Source organism: Pelecanus crispus, unplaced genomic scaffold (assembly GCF_030463565.1).
Source record: "Pelecanus crispus isolate bPelCri1 unplaced genomic scaffold, bPelCri1.pri SCAFFOLD_405, whole genome shotgun sequence".
NCBI classification, from domain to species: domain Eukaryota; kingdom Metazoa; phylum Chordata; class Aves; order Pelecaniformes; family Pelecanidae; genus Pelecanus; species Pelecanus crispus.
The window spans coordinates 1-20,128 of record NW_027461471.1 but is presented as its reverse complement, the minus strand read 5'-3'; the positions used below and the strand labels follow the sequence as shown (position 1 = coordinate 20,128).

Genomic DNA, 20,128 nt, shown 5'->3' with positions numbered 1-20,128 from the left:
GAGACCCCCCAAGGGGTCAGGGTGGCCTTCAGATGGGTCAGGGTGGCCCTTGGACAGGTCAGGGTGCCCTCAGATGGTCAGGGTGGTCCTCAGAGACCCCCCGAGGGGTCAGGGTGGTCCTTAGAGGGGTCAGGGTGGCCCCTTGGAGACCCCCCGAGGGGTCAGGGTGGCCCTCGGAGACCCTCAGAGGGGTCAGGGTGGTCCTCAGAGACCCTCCGAGGGGTCAGGGTGGTCCTTAGAGGGGTCAGGGTGGCCCTTGGAGACCCCCGAGGGGTCAGGGTGGCCCTCGGAGGACCCTCAGAGGGGTCAGGGTGGCCCTTGGAGACCCCCCGAGGGGGTCAGGGGTGGCCCTCGAGACCCTCAGAGGGGTCAGGGGTGGCCCTCAGAGACCCCCTGCCAGGTCAGGGTGGCCCTCAGAGGGGTCAGGGTGCTCCTTTTAGGGGTCCCCATCCCCCTGACCCCCACCCTGTCCCCACAGCGGCTCCCGGCGCCCGGGCGGGATGACGTCGGCTTACGGGCGCACCCCCCCATGTACGGCTCCCAGACCCCCATGTACGGCTCCGGCTCCCGCACCCCCATGTACGGCTCCCAGACCCCCCTGCATGACGGTGAGTGGGCACGGGGACCCCGAGGGGACCCAGAGGGGGACCCCGGGGGGATTTTGGGGGGCTTGGGGACACGGAGAAGGGGTTTTGGGGGGTCTTGGGGAGGGTTTTGGGGGGTCTCGGGCTGACGGAGCCATCGCGGGACCCGGCAGGCAGCTGCACGACGGTGAGTGGGCACGGGGACCCCGAGGGGACCCAGAGGGGACCCCGGGGGGATTTTGGGGGGCCAGGGACACGGAGAAGGGGGTTTTTTGGGGGTCTTGGGGGGGGGTTGGGGGGGTTTGGGGGGGGTCTCGGGCTGATGGAACCGTCGCGGGACCCCAGCAGGCAGCCGCACGCCGCTGCGCGACTGTGAGTGGGGACAACGGCACGGAGGGGACCTGGAGGGGACACAGAGGGGACTCCGGGGGGATTTTGGGGGGCTGGGGACACAGAGAAGGGGTATTGGGGGTCTTGGGCTGACAGAGCCGTCGCGGGACCCCGGCAGGCAGCCACATGCCGCTGCCCAACAGTGAGTGGGGGACAACGGCACGGAGGGGACATGGAGGGGACCCTGGGGGATTTTGGGGGGCCAGGGACACAGAGAAGGGGGTTTGGGGGGTCTCAGGGTGGGTTTTGGGGGGTCTCGGGCTGACGGAGCCGTTGCGGGACCCCAGCAGGCAGTCCGCACGCCGCTGCATGACGGTGAGTGGGGACAACGGCACGGAGGGGACATGGAGGGGACCCGGAGGGGACCCCGGGGGGATTTTGGGGGCCAGGGACACGAGAAGGGGGTTTTGGGGGTCTCAGGGTGGGTTTTGGGGGGGTCTCGGGCTGACGGAGCCGTCGCGGGACCCCAGCAGGCAGCCGCATGCCGCTGCGTGGGGACAACGGCACAGAGGGGACCCTGGGGGGATTTTGGGGGGCCGGGGACACAGAGAAGGGGATTTTGGGGGTCTTGGGGGGGGGTTCGGGGGGGTTTTGGGGGGGTCTCGGGCTGACGGAGCTGTCGCGGGACCCCGGCAGGCAGCCGCACGCCGCTGCACGACGGTGAGTGGGGACAACAGCACGGAGAGGACCCCGGGGGGATTTTGGGGGGCAGGGACACAGAGAAGGGGGTTTTGGGGGTCTCAGGGTGGGTTTTGGGGGGTTCTCGGGCTGACGGAGCCATCGCGGGACCCCAGCAGGCAGCCGCACGCCGCTGCACGATGGTGAGTGGGGACAACAGCACGGAGAGGACCCCAGGGGGACCCGAGGGGATTTTGGGGGCCAGGGACACGGAGAAGGGGGTTTTGGGGGTCTCAGGGTGGGTTTTGGGGGGGTCTTGGGCTGACGGAGCCGTCATGGGACCCCAGCAGGCAGCCGCACGCCGCTGCGTGGGGACAACGGCACGGAGGGGGCCCTGGGGGGATTTTGGGGGGCCAGGGACACAGAGAAGGGGATTTTGGGGGTCTTGGGGGGGGGTTCGGGGGGTTTTGGGGGGGTCTCGGGCTGACGGAGCTGTCGCGGGACCCCGGCAGGCAGCCGCACGCCGCTGCAACGACGGTGAGTGGGGACAACGGCACGGAGGGACATGGAGGGGACACAGAGGGGACTCCGGGGGGATTTGGGGGGCCAGGGACACAGAGAAGGGGGTTTTGGGGGTCTCAGGGTGGGTTTTGGGGGGGTCTTGGGCTGACGGAGCTGTTGGGGGACCCCGGCAGGCAGCCGCACGCTGCTGCACGACGGTGAGTGGGGACAACGGCACGGAGGGGACCCGGAGGGGACCCGGAGGGGACCCTGGGGGGATTTTGGGGGCCAGGGACACAGAGAAGGGGGTTTTGGGGGTCTCAGGGTGGGTTTTGGGGGGGTCTCGGGCTGACGGAGCCGTCGCGGGACCCCGGCAGGCAGCCGCACGCCGCACTACGGCTCGCAGACCCCCCTGCACGACGGCAGCCGCACGCCCGCCCAGAGCGGCGCTTGGGGACCCCCAACAACCCCAACACCCCCTCCAGGTGGGTGCAAAGTGGGGGGGTCCGTCCCCCCCCAGCCCCATTTTTGGGGTCCATCCGTCCCCCCCCGGCCCCGTTTTTGGGGTCCCCGCTGTGACGCTGGCGTTTCATCTGTCCCTGCGTAGAGCCGACGAGGATTTCGAGTACGGCTTCGACGACGAGCCCACGCCCTCGCCGCAGGGCTACGGGGGCACCCCAAATCCGCAGACCCCCGGTTACCCCGACCCCTCGTCCCCCCAAGTTAACCAGCCCTACAACCCCAGACCCCCGGAACGCCGGCCATGTGAGTGATGCCTCTGCCCCACGGCAGGCCCCGGGGCACCCCGAAAACACGGCTCTGGGGGGGAAAGTGCTCCTGGGGGACCCCGAAACGCAGCCCTGGGGGGGAATTGTGCTCCTGGGGGACCCCAAAACACGGCCCTGGGGGGGGAATTGTGCTCCTGGGGGACCCCAAAACACGGCCCTGGGGGGGAATTGTGCTCCTGGGGTGGAATTGTGCTCCCGGGGGACCCCAAAACACGGCCCAGGGGGAAATTGTGCTCCTGGGGGACCCCAAAGCGCGGCCCTGGGGGAATTGTGCTCCTGGGGGACCCCAAAACACGGCCCTGGGGGGGAATTGTGTTCTTGGGGGACCCCAAAACACAGCCCTGGGGGGAAATTGTGCTCCTGGGGGGGAATTGTGCTCCTGGGGGACCCCAAAACACGGCTCCTGGGGGGGAATTGTGCTCCTGGGGGACCCCAAAACATGGCCCTGGGTGGAAATCTGCTCCTGGGGGACCCCAAAACGCGGCCCTGGGGGAAATTGTGCTCCTTGGGGACCCCAAAACACAGCCCTGGGGGTGAATTGTGCTCCTGGGGGGAATTGTGCTCCCGGGGGACCCCAAACACGGCCCTGGGGGGAATTTTGCTCCTGGGGACCCCAAAATGCGTCCCTGGGGGGAAATTGTGCTCCCGGGGGACCCCAAAACACGGCCCAGGGGGAAATTGTGCTCCTGGGGGACCCCAAAGCGCGGCCCTGGGGGGAATTGTGCTCCTGGGGGACCCCAAAACACGGCCCTGGGGGGGAATTGTGTTCTTGGGGACCCCAAAGCGCGGCCCTGGGGGGAATTGTGCTCCCGGGGGACCCCAAACTGCAGCTCTGGGGGGGGAATTGTGCTCCTGGGGGACCCCAAAACACGGCCCTGGGGGGAAATTGTGCTCCTGGGGGGGAATTGTGCTCCTGGGGGACCCCAAAATACGGCCCAGGGGGAAATTGTGCTACTGGGGGACCCCAAAACACGGCCCTGGGGGGGGAATTGTGCTCCTGGGGGACCCCAAAAACACAGCCCTGGGGGGGGAATTGTGCTCCCGGGGGACCCCAAAGCGCGGGCCCTGGGGGGAATTGTGCTCCTGGGGGACCCCAAAACACGGCCCTGGGGGGGAATTGTGTTCTTGGGGGACCCCAAAACACGGCCCTGGGGGGAATTTTGCTCCTGGGGACCCCAAAATGCGTCCCTGGGGGGAAATTGTGCTCCCGGGGGACCCCAAAACACGGCCCAGGGGGAAATTGTGCTCCTGGGGGACCCCAAAGCGCGGCCCTGGGGGGGAATTGTGTTCTTGGGGGACCCCAAAACGCGGCCCTGGGGGGAATTGTGCTCCCGGGGGACCCCAAACTGCAGCTCTGGGGGGCAATTGTGCTCCTGGGGGGACCCCAAAACACGGCCCTGGGGGGGAATTGTGCTCCTGGGGGACCCCAAAACACAGCCCCTGGGGGGGAAACTGCTCCTGGGGGACCCCAAAGCGCGGGCCCTGGGGGGAAATTGTGCTCCTGGGGGGGAATTGTGCTCCTGGGGGACCCCAAAACACGGCCCAGGGGGAATTTTGCTCCCGGGGGACCCCAAAACACAGCCCAGGGGGGAATTTTGCTCCTGGGGGACCCCAAAGCGCGGCCCCTGGGGGGAATTGTGCTCCTGGGGGACCCCAAAACACGGCCCTGGGGGGGAATTGTGTTCTTGGGGGACCCCAAAACGCGGCCCTGGGGGGAATTGTGCTCCCAGGGGACCCCAAACTGCAGCTCTGGGGGGGAATTGTGCTCCTGGGGGACCCCAAAACACGGCCCTGGGGGAAATTGTGCTCCCGGGGGACCCCAAAACACGGCCTGGGTGGAAATCTGCTCCCGGGGGACCCCAAAACGCGGCCCTGGGGGGAAATTGGGCTCCCAGGGGACCCCCAAACTATGGCCCTGGGAGAAATCTGCTCCCGGGGGACCCCCAAACTCTCTCCCCCGTCCCGCCCAGGTACAACACGGACCAGTTCTCGCCCTACGCCGTCCCCTCGCCGCAGGGCTCCTACCAGCCCAGCCCCAGCCCCCAGAGCTACCACCAAGTGGCCCCCAGCCCCGTGGGCTACCAGAACACCCACTCGCCGGCCAGCTACCACCCCACGCCCTCGCCCATGGCTTACCAGGTACCCCCAGTAGCCCCCTCGTAGCCCCCCAAGCGCACTCATAGCCCACATATAATTCCCTAAACCCCCTCGTAGGCCCCCTCGTAGCCCACCAAACCCCCTTGTAGCCCCCATCAAACACCCTCGTAGCCCCCTTGTAGCCCCCTGAACCCCTTGTAGCCCCCCCAAACCCCCTTGTAGCCCCCATATAACCCCCTAAACCCCCCCATAGTGCCCCTGCACCCCCCCAATCCCCTCGTAGCCCCCCAAACCCCCTGGTAGCCCCCATATAACCCCGTAAATCCTCTCACAGTGCCACTGCATCCCCAAATCCCCTTGTAGCCCCCCCAAATTCCCCTCGTAGCCCCCATATAACCCCCTAAATCCCCTCATAGTGCCCCTGCACCCCCCCAGATCCCCTCGTAGCACCCTAAACCCCCTTGTAGCCCCCATATAACTCCCTAAACCCCCCTCATAGTGCCCCTGCATGCCCCTAAATCCCCTCGTAGCCCCCCCAAATCCCCTCATAGCCCCCATATAACCCCCTAAACCCCCTCATAGTGCCCCTGCACCCCCCCAGATCCCCTCGTAGCACCTCTAAACCCCTTGTAGCCCCCATATAACCCCCTAAACCCCCTCATAGTGCCCCTGCATGCCCCTAAACCCCCTTGTAGCCCCCACATAACCCCCTAAAACCCCTCATAGTGCCCCTGCACCCCCCCAGATCCCCTCGTAGCACCCCTAAACCCCCTTGTAGCCCCATATAACCCCCTAAACCCCCTCATAGTGCCACTGCACCCCCCTAAACCCCCTTGTAGCCCCCACATAACCCCCCTAAAAACCCCTCATAGTGCCCCTGCACCCCCCTCACCCCCCCCTCGTAGCCCACATTTAGCCCCCTCGCCCCCCTCCTCGCCCCCTCCAAGCCCCCAACACCCCTCCTCGCCCCCCTACCTGCCTCCTCTCTCTCCCCACAGGCGAGCCCCAGCCCCAGCCCGGTGGGCTACAGCCCCATGACCCCCGGAGCCCCTTCCCCGGGGGGGTACAACCCCCACACCCCCGGCTCGGGGATCGAGCAGAGCTCCAGCGACTGGGTGACCACCGACATCCAGGTGAAAGTCCGTGACACCTACCTGGACAGTCAGGCGGTGGGACAGACCGGCGTCATCCGCAGCGTCACGGTGAGACCCCCGGGAAGCGGGGGGAGGTTTGGGGGGCGGTTTTGGGGTGGGGGGACGCACATAGGGTGATGGTGACCCCCCCCTGTTTTGTCGCTATAGGGTGGGATGTGCTCCGTCTACCTGAAGGACAGCGAGAAGGTGGTCAGCATCTCCAGCGAGCACCTGGAGCCCGTCACCCCCACCAAAAGCAACAAGGTAGGGACCCCCCCGGAGCCCCCTGGACCCCCCCAGGACCCCCAACGCTCCCCTGAACCCCCAACGCTCCCCCCACCACCCCACAGTTCCTTGGGGATCTTCTAGATCCCCTCAGGTGCTGCACCAGCCCCGCTGGGACCCCCCAGACAGCCCCCAGGACCCCCCTGGATCCCCCCAGGACCCCCCAACGCTCCCCCCACTGCCCCACGGTTCCTTGGGGATCTTCAAGATCCCCTCAGGCGCTGCACCAGCCCCGCTGGGACCCCCCAGACCCCCTCCAGGACCCCCAACGCTCCCCCCACTGCCCCACGGTTCCTTGGGGATCTTCAAGATCCCCTCAGGTGCTGCACCGGCCCCTCTGGGACCCCCCGGATTCCCCCAGGACCCCCCAACGCTGCCCCCAGCACCCCACGGTTCCTTGGGGATCTTCTAGATCCCCTCAGGCGCTGCACCAGCCCCCCTGGGACCCCCCAGACCCCCTCCAGGACCCCCAACGCTCCCCCCACGGTTCCTTGGGGATCTTCTAGATCCCCTCAGGCGCTGCACCGGCCCCGCTGGGACCTCCAGGACCCCCCCAGGACCCCCTGGACCCCCCCCAGGACCCCGCAACACTCCCCCCACCACCCCACAGCTCCTTGGGGATCTTCTAGATCCCCTTAGGCGCAGCACCAGCCCCTCTGGGACCCCCTGCCCCCCCCCCGGGACCCCCCAGCACTCCCCCCACCACCCCACAGTTCCTTAGGGATCTTCTGGATCCCCTCAGGCGCTGCACCAGCCCCTCTGCGACCCCCCACAACCCCTTTGGGGACCCCCCCCCCCCCCATACCCCTCCAAGCCCCCCTCTCCACCATCTCCCCCCTCCCCTCACGGCATTAACCCCCCCCCCAGGTAAAAGTGATCCTGGGGGAGGATCGGGAAGCCACCGGGATCCTGCTCAGCATCGACGGGGAGGACGGCATCGTCCGCATGGATTTGGAGGAGCAGCTCAAGATCCTCAACCTCCGCTTCCTCGGCAAACTGCTGGAAGCCTGAGGGCCCCCCCCTTTACTCCCCCGCCCCCCCATTTTCTTTGTGGCCCCCCATTTTCTTCCCCCCCTCCCCCTTTTTTTTTGGGTTCCCCCCCCCCCCTTCCTTGCGCTGCTGCTTGTAACGAGGTTTAGGTGTCGAATAAACGCCTGTGGGTGCGGCACCCCCTCTGCTGCCATTTTGGGGGGGCCCTGTGGGGCTTGGGGGGTGCGAATGCCCCCCCCCCTTGCCCCATTTTGGGGGGGGGGGGGGGGTTGAACCGGCTCCCCCCTACTCCGTGGAGCTGGGGAAATGGGGTTAAACCGGCCCCGCCGTGGGGCTGGGAGTGGGGTGAAGCGGGGCCCGGGGTGGGGGGGTGAACCGGACCCCCGTGGGCTGGGGACGGGGGGGCTCGAACCGGGGACCCCCCCCCCCCAAAATGGAGCCGGGATGGGTGAAGCGGGCGGAAGACGGGCACGGCGCGGCTTCACCCTGCCTCCGCTCCTCCTCCTCTCATTGGCTCTCCGGCCGCCGGCCCCGCCTCCGCTCCGCCGCCATTGGCCGGTCGCCGCGCCGCAATTGGCCACCAACCCTCAGGCCCCGCCCTCCGCGGCTCACCTCCTCCCGCTCCTCTCCCCCGCGCCGTTTCTCATTGGCTGGCGGCGCTGGAAGGGGATTGGCCGCGGCTCCCGCGCCTGCGCCCTGGGGCGGGCGGTGTGGGAAGATGGCGGCGGCGGTGGCGGCGGCGGCGGCTGCGGCCGGGCGGGCGGTTTTGGCCTGCGGGGCCTGCGCCGCTCTGGGGCCCCGCCGGGCCCGCACCGCTCTGGGCCGGGCCGCCAGCGGCACCGCCGGTACCGAGGCGGTGCTGCGGGAGCGGCTGCGGCGGCACCAGGTGGGCTGAGCCCAGCGGGCGGGAGCGGGCCCGGGCCCGGGCCCGGGCCTGGGGGGGGCGGGCACGGGGGTCCCCGGGGGTCCCCGCATATCCCCGGGCCTCTCTGGCCGTTTCCGGGGGTCCCCGCGGGTCTGCGCCTGTCCCTGGGTGTTGCCAGGGCTCCCCGGTTCGCCTTGGCCGTCCTCGGCCATCCCTGGGGCTCCACTGGGGTCCCTAGGGCTCCATGGGTGTCCTGGGTCATCGCTGGGGCTACGTGGCTGTCCCCAGGGGTCCCTGGGTGTCCCCAAGGCCATCCCTAGGGCTCCATGGGTGTCCCCAAGAGTCCCTGGGGCTCCCTGGGTGTCCTTGGTCATCGCTGGGGCTCCATGGGTGTCCCCAAGGGTCCCTGGGTGTCCCCAAGGCCATCCCTGGGGCTCCCTGGGTGTCCTTGGTCATCGCTGGGGCTCCATGGGTGTCCCCAAGGGTCCCTGGGTGTCCTTGGCCATGTTCGGCCATCCCTGGGTGTCCCCAAGGGTCTCTGGGTGTCCCCAAGGCCATCCCTGGGGCTCCATAGATGTCCCCAAGGGTCCCTGGGTGTCCCCAAGGGTCCCTGACCATCCTCAGCCATCCCTAGGGCTCCATGGGTGTCCCCAAGGGTCCCTGGGTGTCCCTGGCCATGCTTGGCCATCCCTGGGTGTCCCCAAGGGTCTCTGGGTGTCCCCAAGGCCATCCCTGGGGCTCCCTGGGTGTCCTTGGTCATCGCTGGGGCTCCATGGGTGTCCCCAAGGATCCCTGGGTGTCCTCGGTCATCCCTAGGGCTCCATGGGTGTCCCCAAGGGTCCCTGGGTGTCCCCAAGGCCATCCCTAGGGCTCCCTGGGTGTCCTTGGTCATCGCTGGGGCTCCATGGGTGTCCCCAGGGGTCCCTGGGTGTCCCTGGCCATGCTTGGCCATCCCTGGGTGTCCCCAAGGGTCCCTGGGTTTCCCCAAGGCCATCCCTAGGGCTCCATGGGTGTCCCCAAGGGTCCCTGGGTGTCCCCAAGGCCATCCCTGGGGCTCCCTGGGTGTCCTTGGTCATCGCTGGGGCTCCATGGGTGTCCCCAAGGGTCCCTGGGTGTCCCTGGCCATGCTCGGCCATCCCTGGGTGTCCCCAAGGGTCCCTGGGTGTCCCCAAGGCCATCCCTGGGGCTCCATAGATGTCCCCAAGGGTCCCTGGGTGTCCCCAAGGGTCCCTGGCCATCCTCAGCCATCCCTAGGGCTCCATGGGTGTCCCCAAGGGTCCCTGGGTGTCCCTGGGTGTCCCTGGCCATGCTTGGCCATCCCTGGGTGTCCCCAAGGGTCCCTGGGTGTCCCCAAGGCCATCCCTAGGGCTCCCTGGGTGTCCTTGGTCATCGCTGGGGCTCCATGGCTGTCCCCAGGGGTCCCTGGGTGTCCCTGGCCATCCCTAGGGCTCCATGGGTGTCCCCAAGAGTCCCTGGGTGTCCTTGGTCATCGCTGGGGCTCCCTGGGTGTCCCCAAGGGTCCCTGGGTGTCCCTGGGTGTCCCTGGCCATGCTTGGCCATCCCTGGATGTCCCCAAGGGTCTCTGGGTGTCCCCAAGGCCATCACTGGGGCTCCCTGGGTGTCCTTGGTCATCGCTGGGGCTCCATGGGTGTCCCCAAGGATCCCTGGGTGTCCTCGGTCATCCCTAGAGCTCCCTGGCTGTCCCCAAGGGTCCCTGGGTGTCCCTGGCCATGCTTGGCCATCCCTGGGTGTCCCCAAGGGTCCCTGGGTGTCCCCAAGGCCATCCCTAGGTCTCCCTGGGTGTCCCCAAGGGTCCCTGGGTGTCCCCAAGGCCATCCCTAGGTCTCCATGGATGTCCCCAAGGGTTCCTGGGTGTCCTTGCCCATCCCTGCGGGTCCCCAAGGGTCCCTGGGTGTCCTTAGCCATCCCTGGATGTCCCCAAATGTTTCTGGGTGTCCCTGGCCATCCTCGGCCATGTCTGGGGATCCCTGGGTGTCCCTGGGTGTCCCTGTGGGTCCCTGGGTGTCCCTGGGTGTCCCTGTGGGTCCCCGGGGGGTCCCTGGGTGTCCCCAAGGGTCCCTGGCCATCCTCAGCCATCTCTAGGGCTCTCTGGCTGTCCCCAAGGGTCCCTGGGTGTCCCCAAGGCCATCCCTAGGGCTCGCTGGGTGTCTTTGGTCATCGCTGCGGCTCCATGGGTGTCCCCAGGGGTCCCTGGGTGTCCCTGGCCATGCTTGGCCATCCCTGGGTGTCCCTGGCCATCCCTAGAGCTCCCTGGGTGTCCCCAAGGGTCCCTGGGTGGCCCCAAGGCCATCGCTGGGGCTCCATGGATGTCCCCAAGGGTCCCTGGGTGTCCCTGGCCATCCTCGGCCATCCCTGGGTGTCCCCAGGGGTCCCTGGGTGTCCTCGGTCATCCCTAGGGCTTCATGGGTGTCCCTAAGGGTCCCTGGGTGGCCCTGGCCATCCTCGGCCATCCCTGGGTGTCCCCAAGGGTCCCTGGGTGTCCCCAAGGCCATCCCTAGGGCTCCCTGGGTGTCCTTGGTCATCCCTGGGGCTTCATGGGTGTCCCTAAGGGTCCCTGGGTGGCCCTGGCCATGCTTGGCCATCCCTGGGTGTCCCCAAGGGTCCCTGTGTGTTCGCGGTCATCCCTGGGGCTCCATGGATGTCCCCAAGGGTCCCTGGGTGTCCCCAAGGGTCTCTGGCCATCCTCGGCCATCCCTGGGTGTCCCCAGGGGTCCCTGGGTGTCCCCAAGGCCATCCCTAGGGCTCCGTGGGTGTCCCCAGGGCTCCCTGGGTGTCCCTGGCCATGCTCGGCCATCCCTGGGTGTCCCCAAGGGTCCTTGGGTGTCCCTGGCCATCCCTAGGGCTCCCTGGGTGTCCCCAGAGCTCCCTGGGTGTCCCCAAGGGTCCCTGGGTGTCCCCAAAGCCATCCCTAGGGCTCCCTGGGTGTCCTTGGTCATCGCTGGGGCTCCCTGGCTGTCCCCAAGGGTCCCTGGTTGTCCCTGGCCATGCTCGGCCATCCCTGGGTGTCCCCAAGGGTCCCTGGGTGTCCCCAAGGCCATCCCTAGGTCTCCATGGATGTCCCCAAGGGTTCCTGGGTGTCCTTGCCCATCCCTGCGGGTCCCCAAGGGTCCCTGGGTGTCCTTAGCCATCCCTGGATGTCCCCAAATGTTTCTGGGTGTCCCTGGCCATCCTCGGCCATGTCTGGGGATCCCTGGGTGTCCCTGGGTGTCCCTGTGGGTCCCTGGGTGTCCCTGGGTGTCCCTGTGGGTCCCCGGGGGGTCCCTGGGTGTCCCCAAGGGTCCCTGGCCATCCTCAGCCATCTCTAGGGCTCTCTGGCTGTCCCCAAGGGTCCCTGGGTGTCCCCAAGGTCATCCCTAGGGCTCGCTGGGTGTCTTTGGTCATCGCTGGGGCTCCATGGGTGTCCCCAGGGGTCCCTGGGTGTCCCTGGCCATGCTCGGCCATCCCTGGGTGTCCCTGGCCATCCCTAGAGCTCCCTGGGTGTCCCCAAGGGTCCCTGGGTGGCCCCAAGGCCATCGCTGGGGCTCCATGGATGTCCCCAAGGGTCCCTGGGTGTCCCTGGCCATCCTCGGCCATCCCTGGGTGTCCCCAGGGGTCCCTGGGTGTCCTCGGTCATCCCTGGGGCTTCATGGGTGTCCCTAAGGGTCCCTGGGTGGCCCTGGCCATCCTCAGCCATCCCTGGGTGTCCCCAGGGGTCCCTGGGTGGCCCTGGCCATCCCTAGGGCTCCCTGGGTGTCCTTGGTCATCGCTGGGGCTACATGGCTGTCCCTGGGTGTCCCCAAGGCCATCCCTAGGGCTCCCTGGGTGTCCCTGGCCATGCTCGGCCATCCCTGGGTGTCCCCAAGGGTCCCTGGGTGTCCCCTAGGCCATCCCTGGGGCTCCCTGGGTGTCCTTGGTCATCGCTGGGGCTCCATGGGTGTCCCCAAGGATCCCTGGGTGTCCCTGGCCATCCCTAGGGCTCCCTGGGTGTCCCCAGAGCTCCCTGGGTGTCCCCAGGGGTCCCTGGGTGTCCCTGGCCATGCTCGGCCATCCCTGGGTGTCCCCAAGGGTCCCTGGGTGTCCCCAAGGCCATCCCTAGGGCTCCATGGGTGTCCCCAGAGCTCCCTGGGTGTCCCCAAGGGTCCCTGGGTGTCCCCAAAGCCATCCCTAGGTCTCCATGGATGTCCCCAAGGGTTCCTGGGTGTCCCCAAGGTCATCCCTAGGGCTCCCTGGGTGTCCTTGGTCATCGCTGGGGCTCCCTGGCTGTCCCCAAGGGTCCCTGGTTGTCCCTGGCCATGCTTGGCCATCCCTGGGTGTCCCCAAGGGTCCCTGGGTGTCCCCAAGGCCATCCCTAGGGCTCCATGGATGTCCCCAAGGGTTCCTGGGTGTCCCTGCCCATCCCTGCGGGTCCCCAAGGGTCCCTGGGTGTCCTTAGCCATCCCTGGATGTCCCCAAATGTTTCTGGGTGTCCCTGGCCATCCTCGGCCATGTCTGGGGATCCCTGGGGGTCCCTGGGTGTCCCTGGGTGTCCCTGGGTGTCCCGGGGGGTCCCTGGGTGTCCCTGGCCATCCTCAGCCATCCCTGGGTGTCCCCAAGTGTCCCTGAACCTCCTCGGGTGTCCCTGGCCATCCCTGGAGCTCCCCGGACATCCCAGCTCACCCTCAGCCATCCCCAGAGCTTCCCAGCTTTCCCCAAGCGTCCCTGGTGCCGGGAGCATCCCCAAAGTGTCCCCAAAGTGTCCCCAAAGTGTCCCCGCAGGCTCCTTGGCCGTCCCTGGGGCTCCCTGGTTACATCCTCGCGCCTCCCCAATGTCCCCAAGCGTCCCCGGCCGTCTCGGGGACTTCCCAACCGAGCTCCCGGCCTGTCCCCTCTCCGCGTCCCCGCAGGCGACCGAGGGACCCCCGGCACGCACCCCGGGCGCGGAGCGGGAGGAAGAAGGGGAGGAAGAAGAGCGGCGGCGGCGGGAGCGGATAGCGGCGGCCCGGCGGGTGGCCCTGCGTCTGGCGGGGCTGCTGGGCGCCGGCGGCGGCGTGGCCATCGTCTACGTTTTCGGTGAGTCCCCGCCGTCCCCCGGTGTCCCCCCGGTGTCCCCCCCCCGGTGTCCCCCCCCCGGCGTCACCCCCGGGCCCTCCTCACCTCCGCTCTCTCCCGCAGGCAGCAACGCGGTGGACGAGCACGGCGCCAAGGTGAGGGGCGCGCGGCGGCCGTTCCCCCCCTTTTTTTGTGTTATTTTACGCCGCGCTGATGTCCCCTCCCTACCCTTTGGGGACATTTGGGGACATTTGGGGACATTTGGGGACACAGCGCCTTTCCCCTCTCCCTCCTTTCCCTGCCTTGCCGCGGTCTGTCCGCTTTCGCTCGTGTTTTCCCTTATTTTGGGGTTTTCGTGTCGCGGCCCCGTGTCCCCAAAGGGAGCGATGTGTCCCCAAAATGCAGCGGCGTGTCCCCAAAGGGAGCAGCGTGTCCCCAAAATGAAGCGGTGCGTCCCCAAAATGAAGCGGCGCGTCCCCAAAACAGAGCAATGTCCCCAAAACGCAGCGGCGTGTCCCCAAAACGCAGCGGCGTGTCCCCAAAACGCAGCGGCACGTCCCCAAAACGCAGCGGCACGTCCCCAAAACAAAGCAACATGTCCCCAAAACGCAGTGGCGCGTCCCCAAAATGCAGCAACATGTCCCCAAAGGGAGCAGCATGTCCCCAAAACGAAGCGACGCGTCCCCAAAATGCAGCGACGCGTCCCCAAAACGCAGCAACGCATCCCCAAAACGCAGCTGCGTGTCCCCAAAACGCAGCTGCGTGTCCCCAAAACGCAGCTGCGTGTCCCCAAAACGCAGCTGCGTGTCCCCAAAATGTAGCAGCGTGTCCCCAAAATGAAGCAACGCGTCCCCAAAATGCAGTGACGTGTCCCCAAAACGCAGCAACTTGTCCCCAAAATGCAGCGCCGCGTCCCCAAAATGCAGCGCCGCGTCCCCAAAATGCAGCGGTGTGTCCCCAAAATGCAGCTGTGTGTCCCCAAAACGCAGCACCGTGTCCCCAAAATGTAGCAATGTGTCCCCAAAATGCAGCTGCGCGTCCCCAAAACGCAGCAACGCATCCCCAAAATGCAGCGCCGTGTCCCCAAAATGCAGCAGCGTGTCCCCAAAACGCAGCGCCGTGTCCCCAAAACGCAGCTGCGTGTCCCCAAAATGCAGCGACGCGTCCCCAAAATGCAGCTGTGTGTCCCCAAAACGCAGCACCGTGTCCCCAAAATGTAGCAATGTGTCCCCAAAATGCAGCTGCGTGTCCCCAAAATGCAGCTGCGTGTCCCCAAAATGCAGCGACGCGTCCCCAAAATGCAGCTGTGTGTCCCCAAAATGCAGCTGTGTGTCCCCAAAACGCAGCACCGTGTCCCCAAAATGTAGCAATGTGTCCCCAAAATGTAGCAATGTGTCCCCAAAATGCAGCGACGCGTCCCCCAAAATGCAGCTGCGTGTCCCCAAAATGCAGCGACGCGTCCCCAAAATGTAGCTGTGTGTCCCCAAAATGTAGCAGTGTGTCCCCAAAATGCAGCTGCGTGTCCCCAAAATGCAGCTGTGTGTCCCCAAAATGCAGCTGCGTGTCCCCAAAATGTAGCAGTGTGTCCCCAAAATGCAGCTGCGTGTCCCCAAAATGTAGCAGTGTGTCCCCAAAATGCAGCTGCGTGTCCCCAAAATGCAGCGACGCGTCCCCAAAATGCAGCTGTGTGTCCCCAAAATGCAGCGCCGCGTCCCCAAAACGCAGCAGCGTGTCCCCAAAATGCAGCACCGTGTCCCCAAAACGCAGCACCGTGTCCCCAAAACGCAGCAACGCATCCCCAAAATGCAGCTGTGTGTCCCCAAAATGCAGCTGCGTGTCCCCAAAACGCAGCAGCGTGTCCCCAAAACGCAGCTGCGCGTCCCCAAAACGCAGCGCCGCGTCCCCAAAACGCAGCGCCGTGTCCCCAAAACGCAGCTGCGCGTCCCCAAAAACGCAGCGCCGCGTCCCCCCGGCCCTGCCGCCCCTCGTTTTTGTCACCCAAAGCCCCTTTTTTGGCGAATCTGGCAGGTGTCGAGCGGGGTTCCTCGTGCGGGGCTCCCGGGGGGGTGCGATTGCCCTGCCCCCGCCCGCTGCCCGGGGAGGGGGCCGCAACCGGGGCCGGGGCGGGGGGCACGGCGCCGAATCGGTGGCACCTGCCTGCGAATGGGCCTTGGCACCCGCGGCCCCCCGCCCTTCCTTACGTCCCTATGTCCTTTTTTATGGCCCCCCCCGCCCTTTTTTTGCACCCCCCCGCCCCTTTTTGGCACCCCCCCGTCCTTTTTTGCACCCCCCCATCCTTTTTTTGCATCCCCACGTCCTTTTTTCACGCCCCCCCCCCCTCCTTTTTTGCATCCTTATGTCCTTTTTTGCGTCCTTATGTCCTTTTTTGCGTCCTTATGTCCTTTTTTGCGCCCCCCCATCCTTTTTTCGCACCCCCCCGTCCTTTTTTGCATCCTTATGTCCTTTTCTTGTGTCCCCCCGTCCTTTTTTTTGCGTCCTTATGTCCTTTCTTGTGTCTCCCCGTCCTTTTTTTGTGTCCCCCCCCATCCTTTTTTCGCGCCCCCCCATCCTTTTTTGCATCCTTATGTCCTTTTTTCTGTCCCCCCCGTCCTTTTTTGCGTCCTTATGTCCTTTTTTCTGTCCCCCCCATCCTTTTTTGCACCCCCCCATCCTTTTTTGCATCCTTATGTCCTTTGTTCTGTACCCCCGTCCTTTTTTGCGTCCCCCCCGTCCTTTTTCGCACCCCCCCATCCTTTTTTGCATCCTTATGTCCTTTTTTCTGTCCCCCACATCCTTTTTTGCACCCCCCATCCTTTTTTGCACCCCCCATCCTTTTTTGCATCCCCCCATCCTTTTTTGCACCCCCCATCCTTTTTTCGCGCCCCCCCATCCTTTTTTGCATCCTTATGTCCTTTTTTCTGTCCCCCCATCCTTTTTTGCACCCCCCATCCTTTTTTCTGTACCCCCATCCTTTTTTGCGTCCCCCCCCGTCCTTTTTCGCGCCCCCCCCCCGTCCTTTTTTGCGTCCTTATGTCCTTTTTTCTGTCCCCCCGTCCTTTTTTTGCATCCCCCCCATCCTTTTTTGCGCCCCCCCATCCTTTTTTGCACCCCCCCCATCCTTTTTTCTGTCCCCCCGTCCTTTTTTTGCATCCTTATGTCCTTTTTTGCACCCCCCCATCCTTTTTTTCGCACCCCCCCATCCTTTTTTGCGTCCCCACATCCTTTTTTTTGCGTCCCCCCCATCCTTTTTTCGCACCCCCCCGTCCTTTTTTGCACCCCCCCATCCTTTTTTCGCACCCCCCCATCCTTTTTTTTGCATCCCCCCCATCCTTTTTTGCGCCCCCCCATCCTTTTTTGCACCCCCCCATCCTTTTTTCGCACCCCCCCATCCTTTTTTGCATCCCCCCATCCTTTTTTGCACCCCCCCATCCTTTTTTCTGTCCCCCCCATCCTTTTTTGCATCCTTATGTCCTTTTTTGCACCCCCCCATCCTTTTTTGCACCCCCCCCATCCTTTTTTGCATCCCCCCATCCTTTTTTGCACCCCCCCATCCCTTTTTCTGTCCCCCCGTCCTTTTTTGCACCCCCCCATCCTTTTTTGCATCCCCCCATCCTTTTTTGCACCCCCCCATCCCTTTTTCTGTCCCCCCGTCCTTTTTTTGCATCCCCCATCCTTTTTTGCGCCCCCGCATCCTTTTTTTGCGCCCCCCCCGTCCTTTTTTTGCGCCCCCGCATCCTTTTTTGCGCCCCCCCGTCCTTTTTTGCGCCCTTTTTCGCCTCCCCCCATCCTTTTTTCGTGTCCCCCCCATCCTTTTTTGTCCCCCCCCATCCTTTTTCGCCTCCCCCCCATCCTTTTTTGCGTCCTTACGTCCTTTTTTCTGTCCCCCCCCCCCCGTCCTTTCTTCTGTCCCCACCTTAACCCTTCGCCTCCCTCTTGCCCCCGCAGATCCCCGATGAGTTCGATGGCGGTGAGTGACGCCCCCAGACCCCCCCAGGGCGGCCGGGGGGGGTGACAGCCACCGCGGGAGGGGACAGTCGCGTCCTCGGGGCCCTTTGACACTTGGGTGTCGCGGCCGGAGGCTTTTACGATGCTTTTAACGCCCCGTTGTTACCCAAAAGGGGCTTTTTTTTTGGGGGGGGGGGGGGGTGGTGTTTTGGTTTTTATCCTCAATTGGGGGTGGCGGGGTTGGGGGGGGGAGCTGTCACCCCCCTTGGGGACAGCAGGGACGCCGGGGGCCCCTCACCCGCGCTTGGCCTTGGCTCCGCAGACCCCGTGGGCATCCAGCAGCTCCGCAGGACCTACAAATACTTCAAGGACTACAGGCAGGTGGGTGGGCAGCCGTCGGGGGGGCTTCCTCCCGTTTTGGGGGGGCTTCCTCCCGTTTTGGGGGGGCTTCCTCCCATTTGGGGGGGCCTTCTTCCCATTTTGGGGGGCCTTCTTCCCATTTCGGGGGGGCTTCCTCCCATTTTGGGGGTTGTCTTCTCATTTTGGGGGGGCTTCCTTCCATTTTGAGGGGTCTTCCTTCCATTTTGAGGGGGCTTCTTCCCATTTTGGGGGGCCTTCTTCCCATTTCGGGGGGGCTTCCTCCCATTTTGGGGGTTGTCTTCTCATTTTGGGGGGCTTCCTTCCATTTTGAGGGGTCTTCCTTCCATTTTGAGGGGGCTTCTTCCCATTTTGGGGGGCCTTCTTCCCATTTTGGGGGGGCTTCCTCCCATTTTGGGGGTTGTCTTCTCATTTTGGGGGGGCTTCCTTCCATTTTGAGGGGTCTTCCTTCCATTTTGAGGGGGCTTCTTCCCATTTTGGGGGGCCTTCTTCCCATTTTGGGGGGGCTTCCTCCCATTTTGGGGGTTGTCTTCTCATTTTGGGGGGGCTTCCTTCCATTTTGAGGGGCCTTCCTCCCATTTTGGGGGGCTTCCTCCCATTTTGGGGGGGCTTCCTCCCATTTTGGGGGTTGTCTTCTCATTTTGGGGGGGCTTCCTTCCATTTTGAGGGGGCTTCCTCCCATTTTGGGGGGCTTCCTCCCATTTTGGGGGTTATCTTCTCATTTTGGGGGGGCTTCCTTCAATTTTGAGGGGGCTTCTTCCCATTTTGGGGGGCCTTCTTCCCATTTCGGGGGGGCTTCCTCCCATTTTGGGGGTTGTCTTCTCATTTTGGGGGGGCTTCCTTCCATTTTGAGGGGCCTTCCTCCCATTTTGGGGGGGCTTCCTCCCATTTTGGGGGGGCTTCCTCCCATTTTGGGGGGGCTTCCTCCATTTTGAGGGGGCTTCCTCCCTTTTGGGGGGTTTCTTCCCATTTTTGGGGGGTTTCTTCCCATTTTGAGGGGCCTTCCTCCCATTTTGAGGGGCCTTCCTCCCATTTTGGGGGGGGGCTTCCTCCCTTTTGGGGGGTTCCTTCCCATTTTGAGGGGCCTTCCTCCCATTTTGAGGGGCCTCCTCCCATTTTGGGGGGGCCTCCTCCCATTTTGGGGAGGCTTTTCCCATTTTGCGGAGGCTTTTTCCCATTTTGGGGGGGCTTTTCCCCATTTTGCGGAGGCTTTTTCCCATTTTGGGGGGGCTTTTCCCCATTTTGCGGAGGCTTTTTCCCATTTTGGGGAGGCTTTTCCCCATTTTGGGGAGGCTTTTTCCCATTTTGGGGGGGCTTTTCCCCATTTTGCGGAGGCTTTTTCCCATTTTGGGGGGCTTTTCCCCATTTTGCGGAGGCTTTTCCCCATTTTGCGGAGGCTTTTCCCCATTTTGGCGGCTTTCCTCCCATTCTGGGCGCCTTCCGCCGGCGCAGCCGCCCTCTCCCCCTCTTCATGTCCCCATTTTTGGGGGGGCTCTCCACCCCTTTCCCTCCCCGCCCCCCCCAGATGATCATCGAACCCACCAGCCCCAAATTACTCCCGGACCCCTTACGCGAGCCCTACTACCAGCCCCCCTACACCCTCGTCATCGAGCTCACCGACGTCCTGCTGCACCCGGAGTGGTCGGTGAGCGACCCCCAAATTTCCCCCCCCGCCCCCCCCTAATTGCTGCCCCGCCCCGCGTCACCTTTCCGCACCCCTTCCAAAAAACCCAGCTCGTCACCGGTTGGCGTTTCAAAAAACGCCCGGGCATCGAGAACCTCCTGCAACAGCTCGCGCCTCTTTACGAAATCGTCGTCTTCACCTCCGAAACCGGCATGGTGAGCGCGACACCCCCCCGCTATGGGGGTGCCCCACCCCCCCAGGGTGCCCCCCGCCCTCTCCCCCAAACCCTTTTCTCCCCCCGCAGACGGCGTTCCCCCTCATCGACAGCGTGGACCCCCACGGTTTCGTCTCCTACCGCCTTTTCCGCGACGCCACCCGCTACATGGACGGCCGCCACGTCAAGGTGCCGGGGGCGGCGGGGCCGGCGGAGATTTCGGGGTCCCCGAAGCCCCTCCACCAGCCCCCCCACCCCCCTTTTTTCGGGTCCCCTCCGCCAGGATATTTCCTGCCTCAACCGAGACCCGGCCAAGGTGGTGGTGGTGGATTGCCGGCGAGAAGCCTTCTGCCTCCAGCCCTACAACGGGCTGGCGCTGCCGCGCTGGGACGGCAGCTCCGACGACCGCGCGCTCTACGACCTCGCCGCCTTCCTCAAAAGTAGGCGAAGCCCTCCCCGCCGGCCCCAAATGGCCCCCAATGTCCCCCGACGTCTCCGAAACCGTCCCCAAATGTCCCCAGCGTCCCCAAATGTCCCCAAATGTCCCCAAAACCGTCCCCAAATGGCCCCAGCGTCCCCAAATGTCCCCAAAACCATCCAAACCCATCCCCAAATGGCCCCCAATGTCCCCCGACGTCTCCGAAACCGTCCCCAAACGTCCCCAGCGTCCCCAAATGTCCCCCAATGT

General features: G+C 65.1%; 2 protein-coding genes across 2 annotated transcripts; both read left to right on the top strand.

Moving 5' to 3' along the window:
* Window positions 1–478: 478 nt before the first annotated feature.
* Window positions 479–7,485, top strand: SUPT5H (SPT5 homolog, DSIF elongation factor subunit; the record flags this gene model as incomplete). The annotated part of the gene is given in 8 exon segments (XM_075727476.1): window positions 479–608; window positions 2,500–2,578; window positions 2,701–2,834; window positions 2,837–2,858; window positions 4,852–5,020; window positions 5,977–6,180; window positions 6,280–6,375; window positions 7,264–7,485. Coding segments are annotated over 8 exon segments (978 nt in total), but the record flags the coding sequence as incomplete, so codon positions are not given.
* Window positions 7,486–8,104: 619 nt separating this feature from the next.
* TIMM50 (translocase of inner mitochondrial membrane 50) lies at window positions 8,105–19,880 on the top strand (the record flags this gene model as incomplete). Its single annotated transcript, XM_075727475.1, has 9 exons — window positions 8,105–8,272; window positions 13,135–13,300; window positions 13,403–13,434; window positions 17,225–17,246; window positions 17,547–17,605; window positions 19,128–19,247; window positions 19,337–19,441; window positions 19,531–19,629; window positions 19,724–19,880. Coding segments are annotated over exons 1-9 (928 nt in total), but the record flags the coding sequence as incomplete, so codon positions are not given.
* Between the last annotated feature and the right edge of the window lie 248 nt (window positions 19,881–20,128).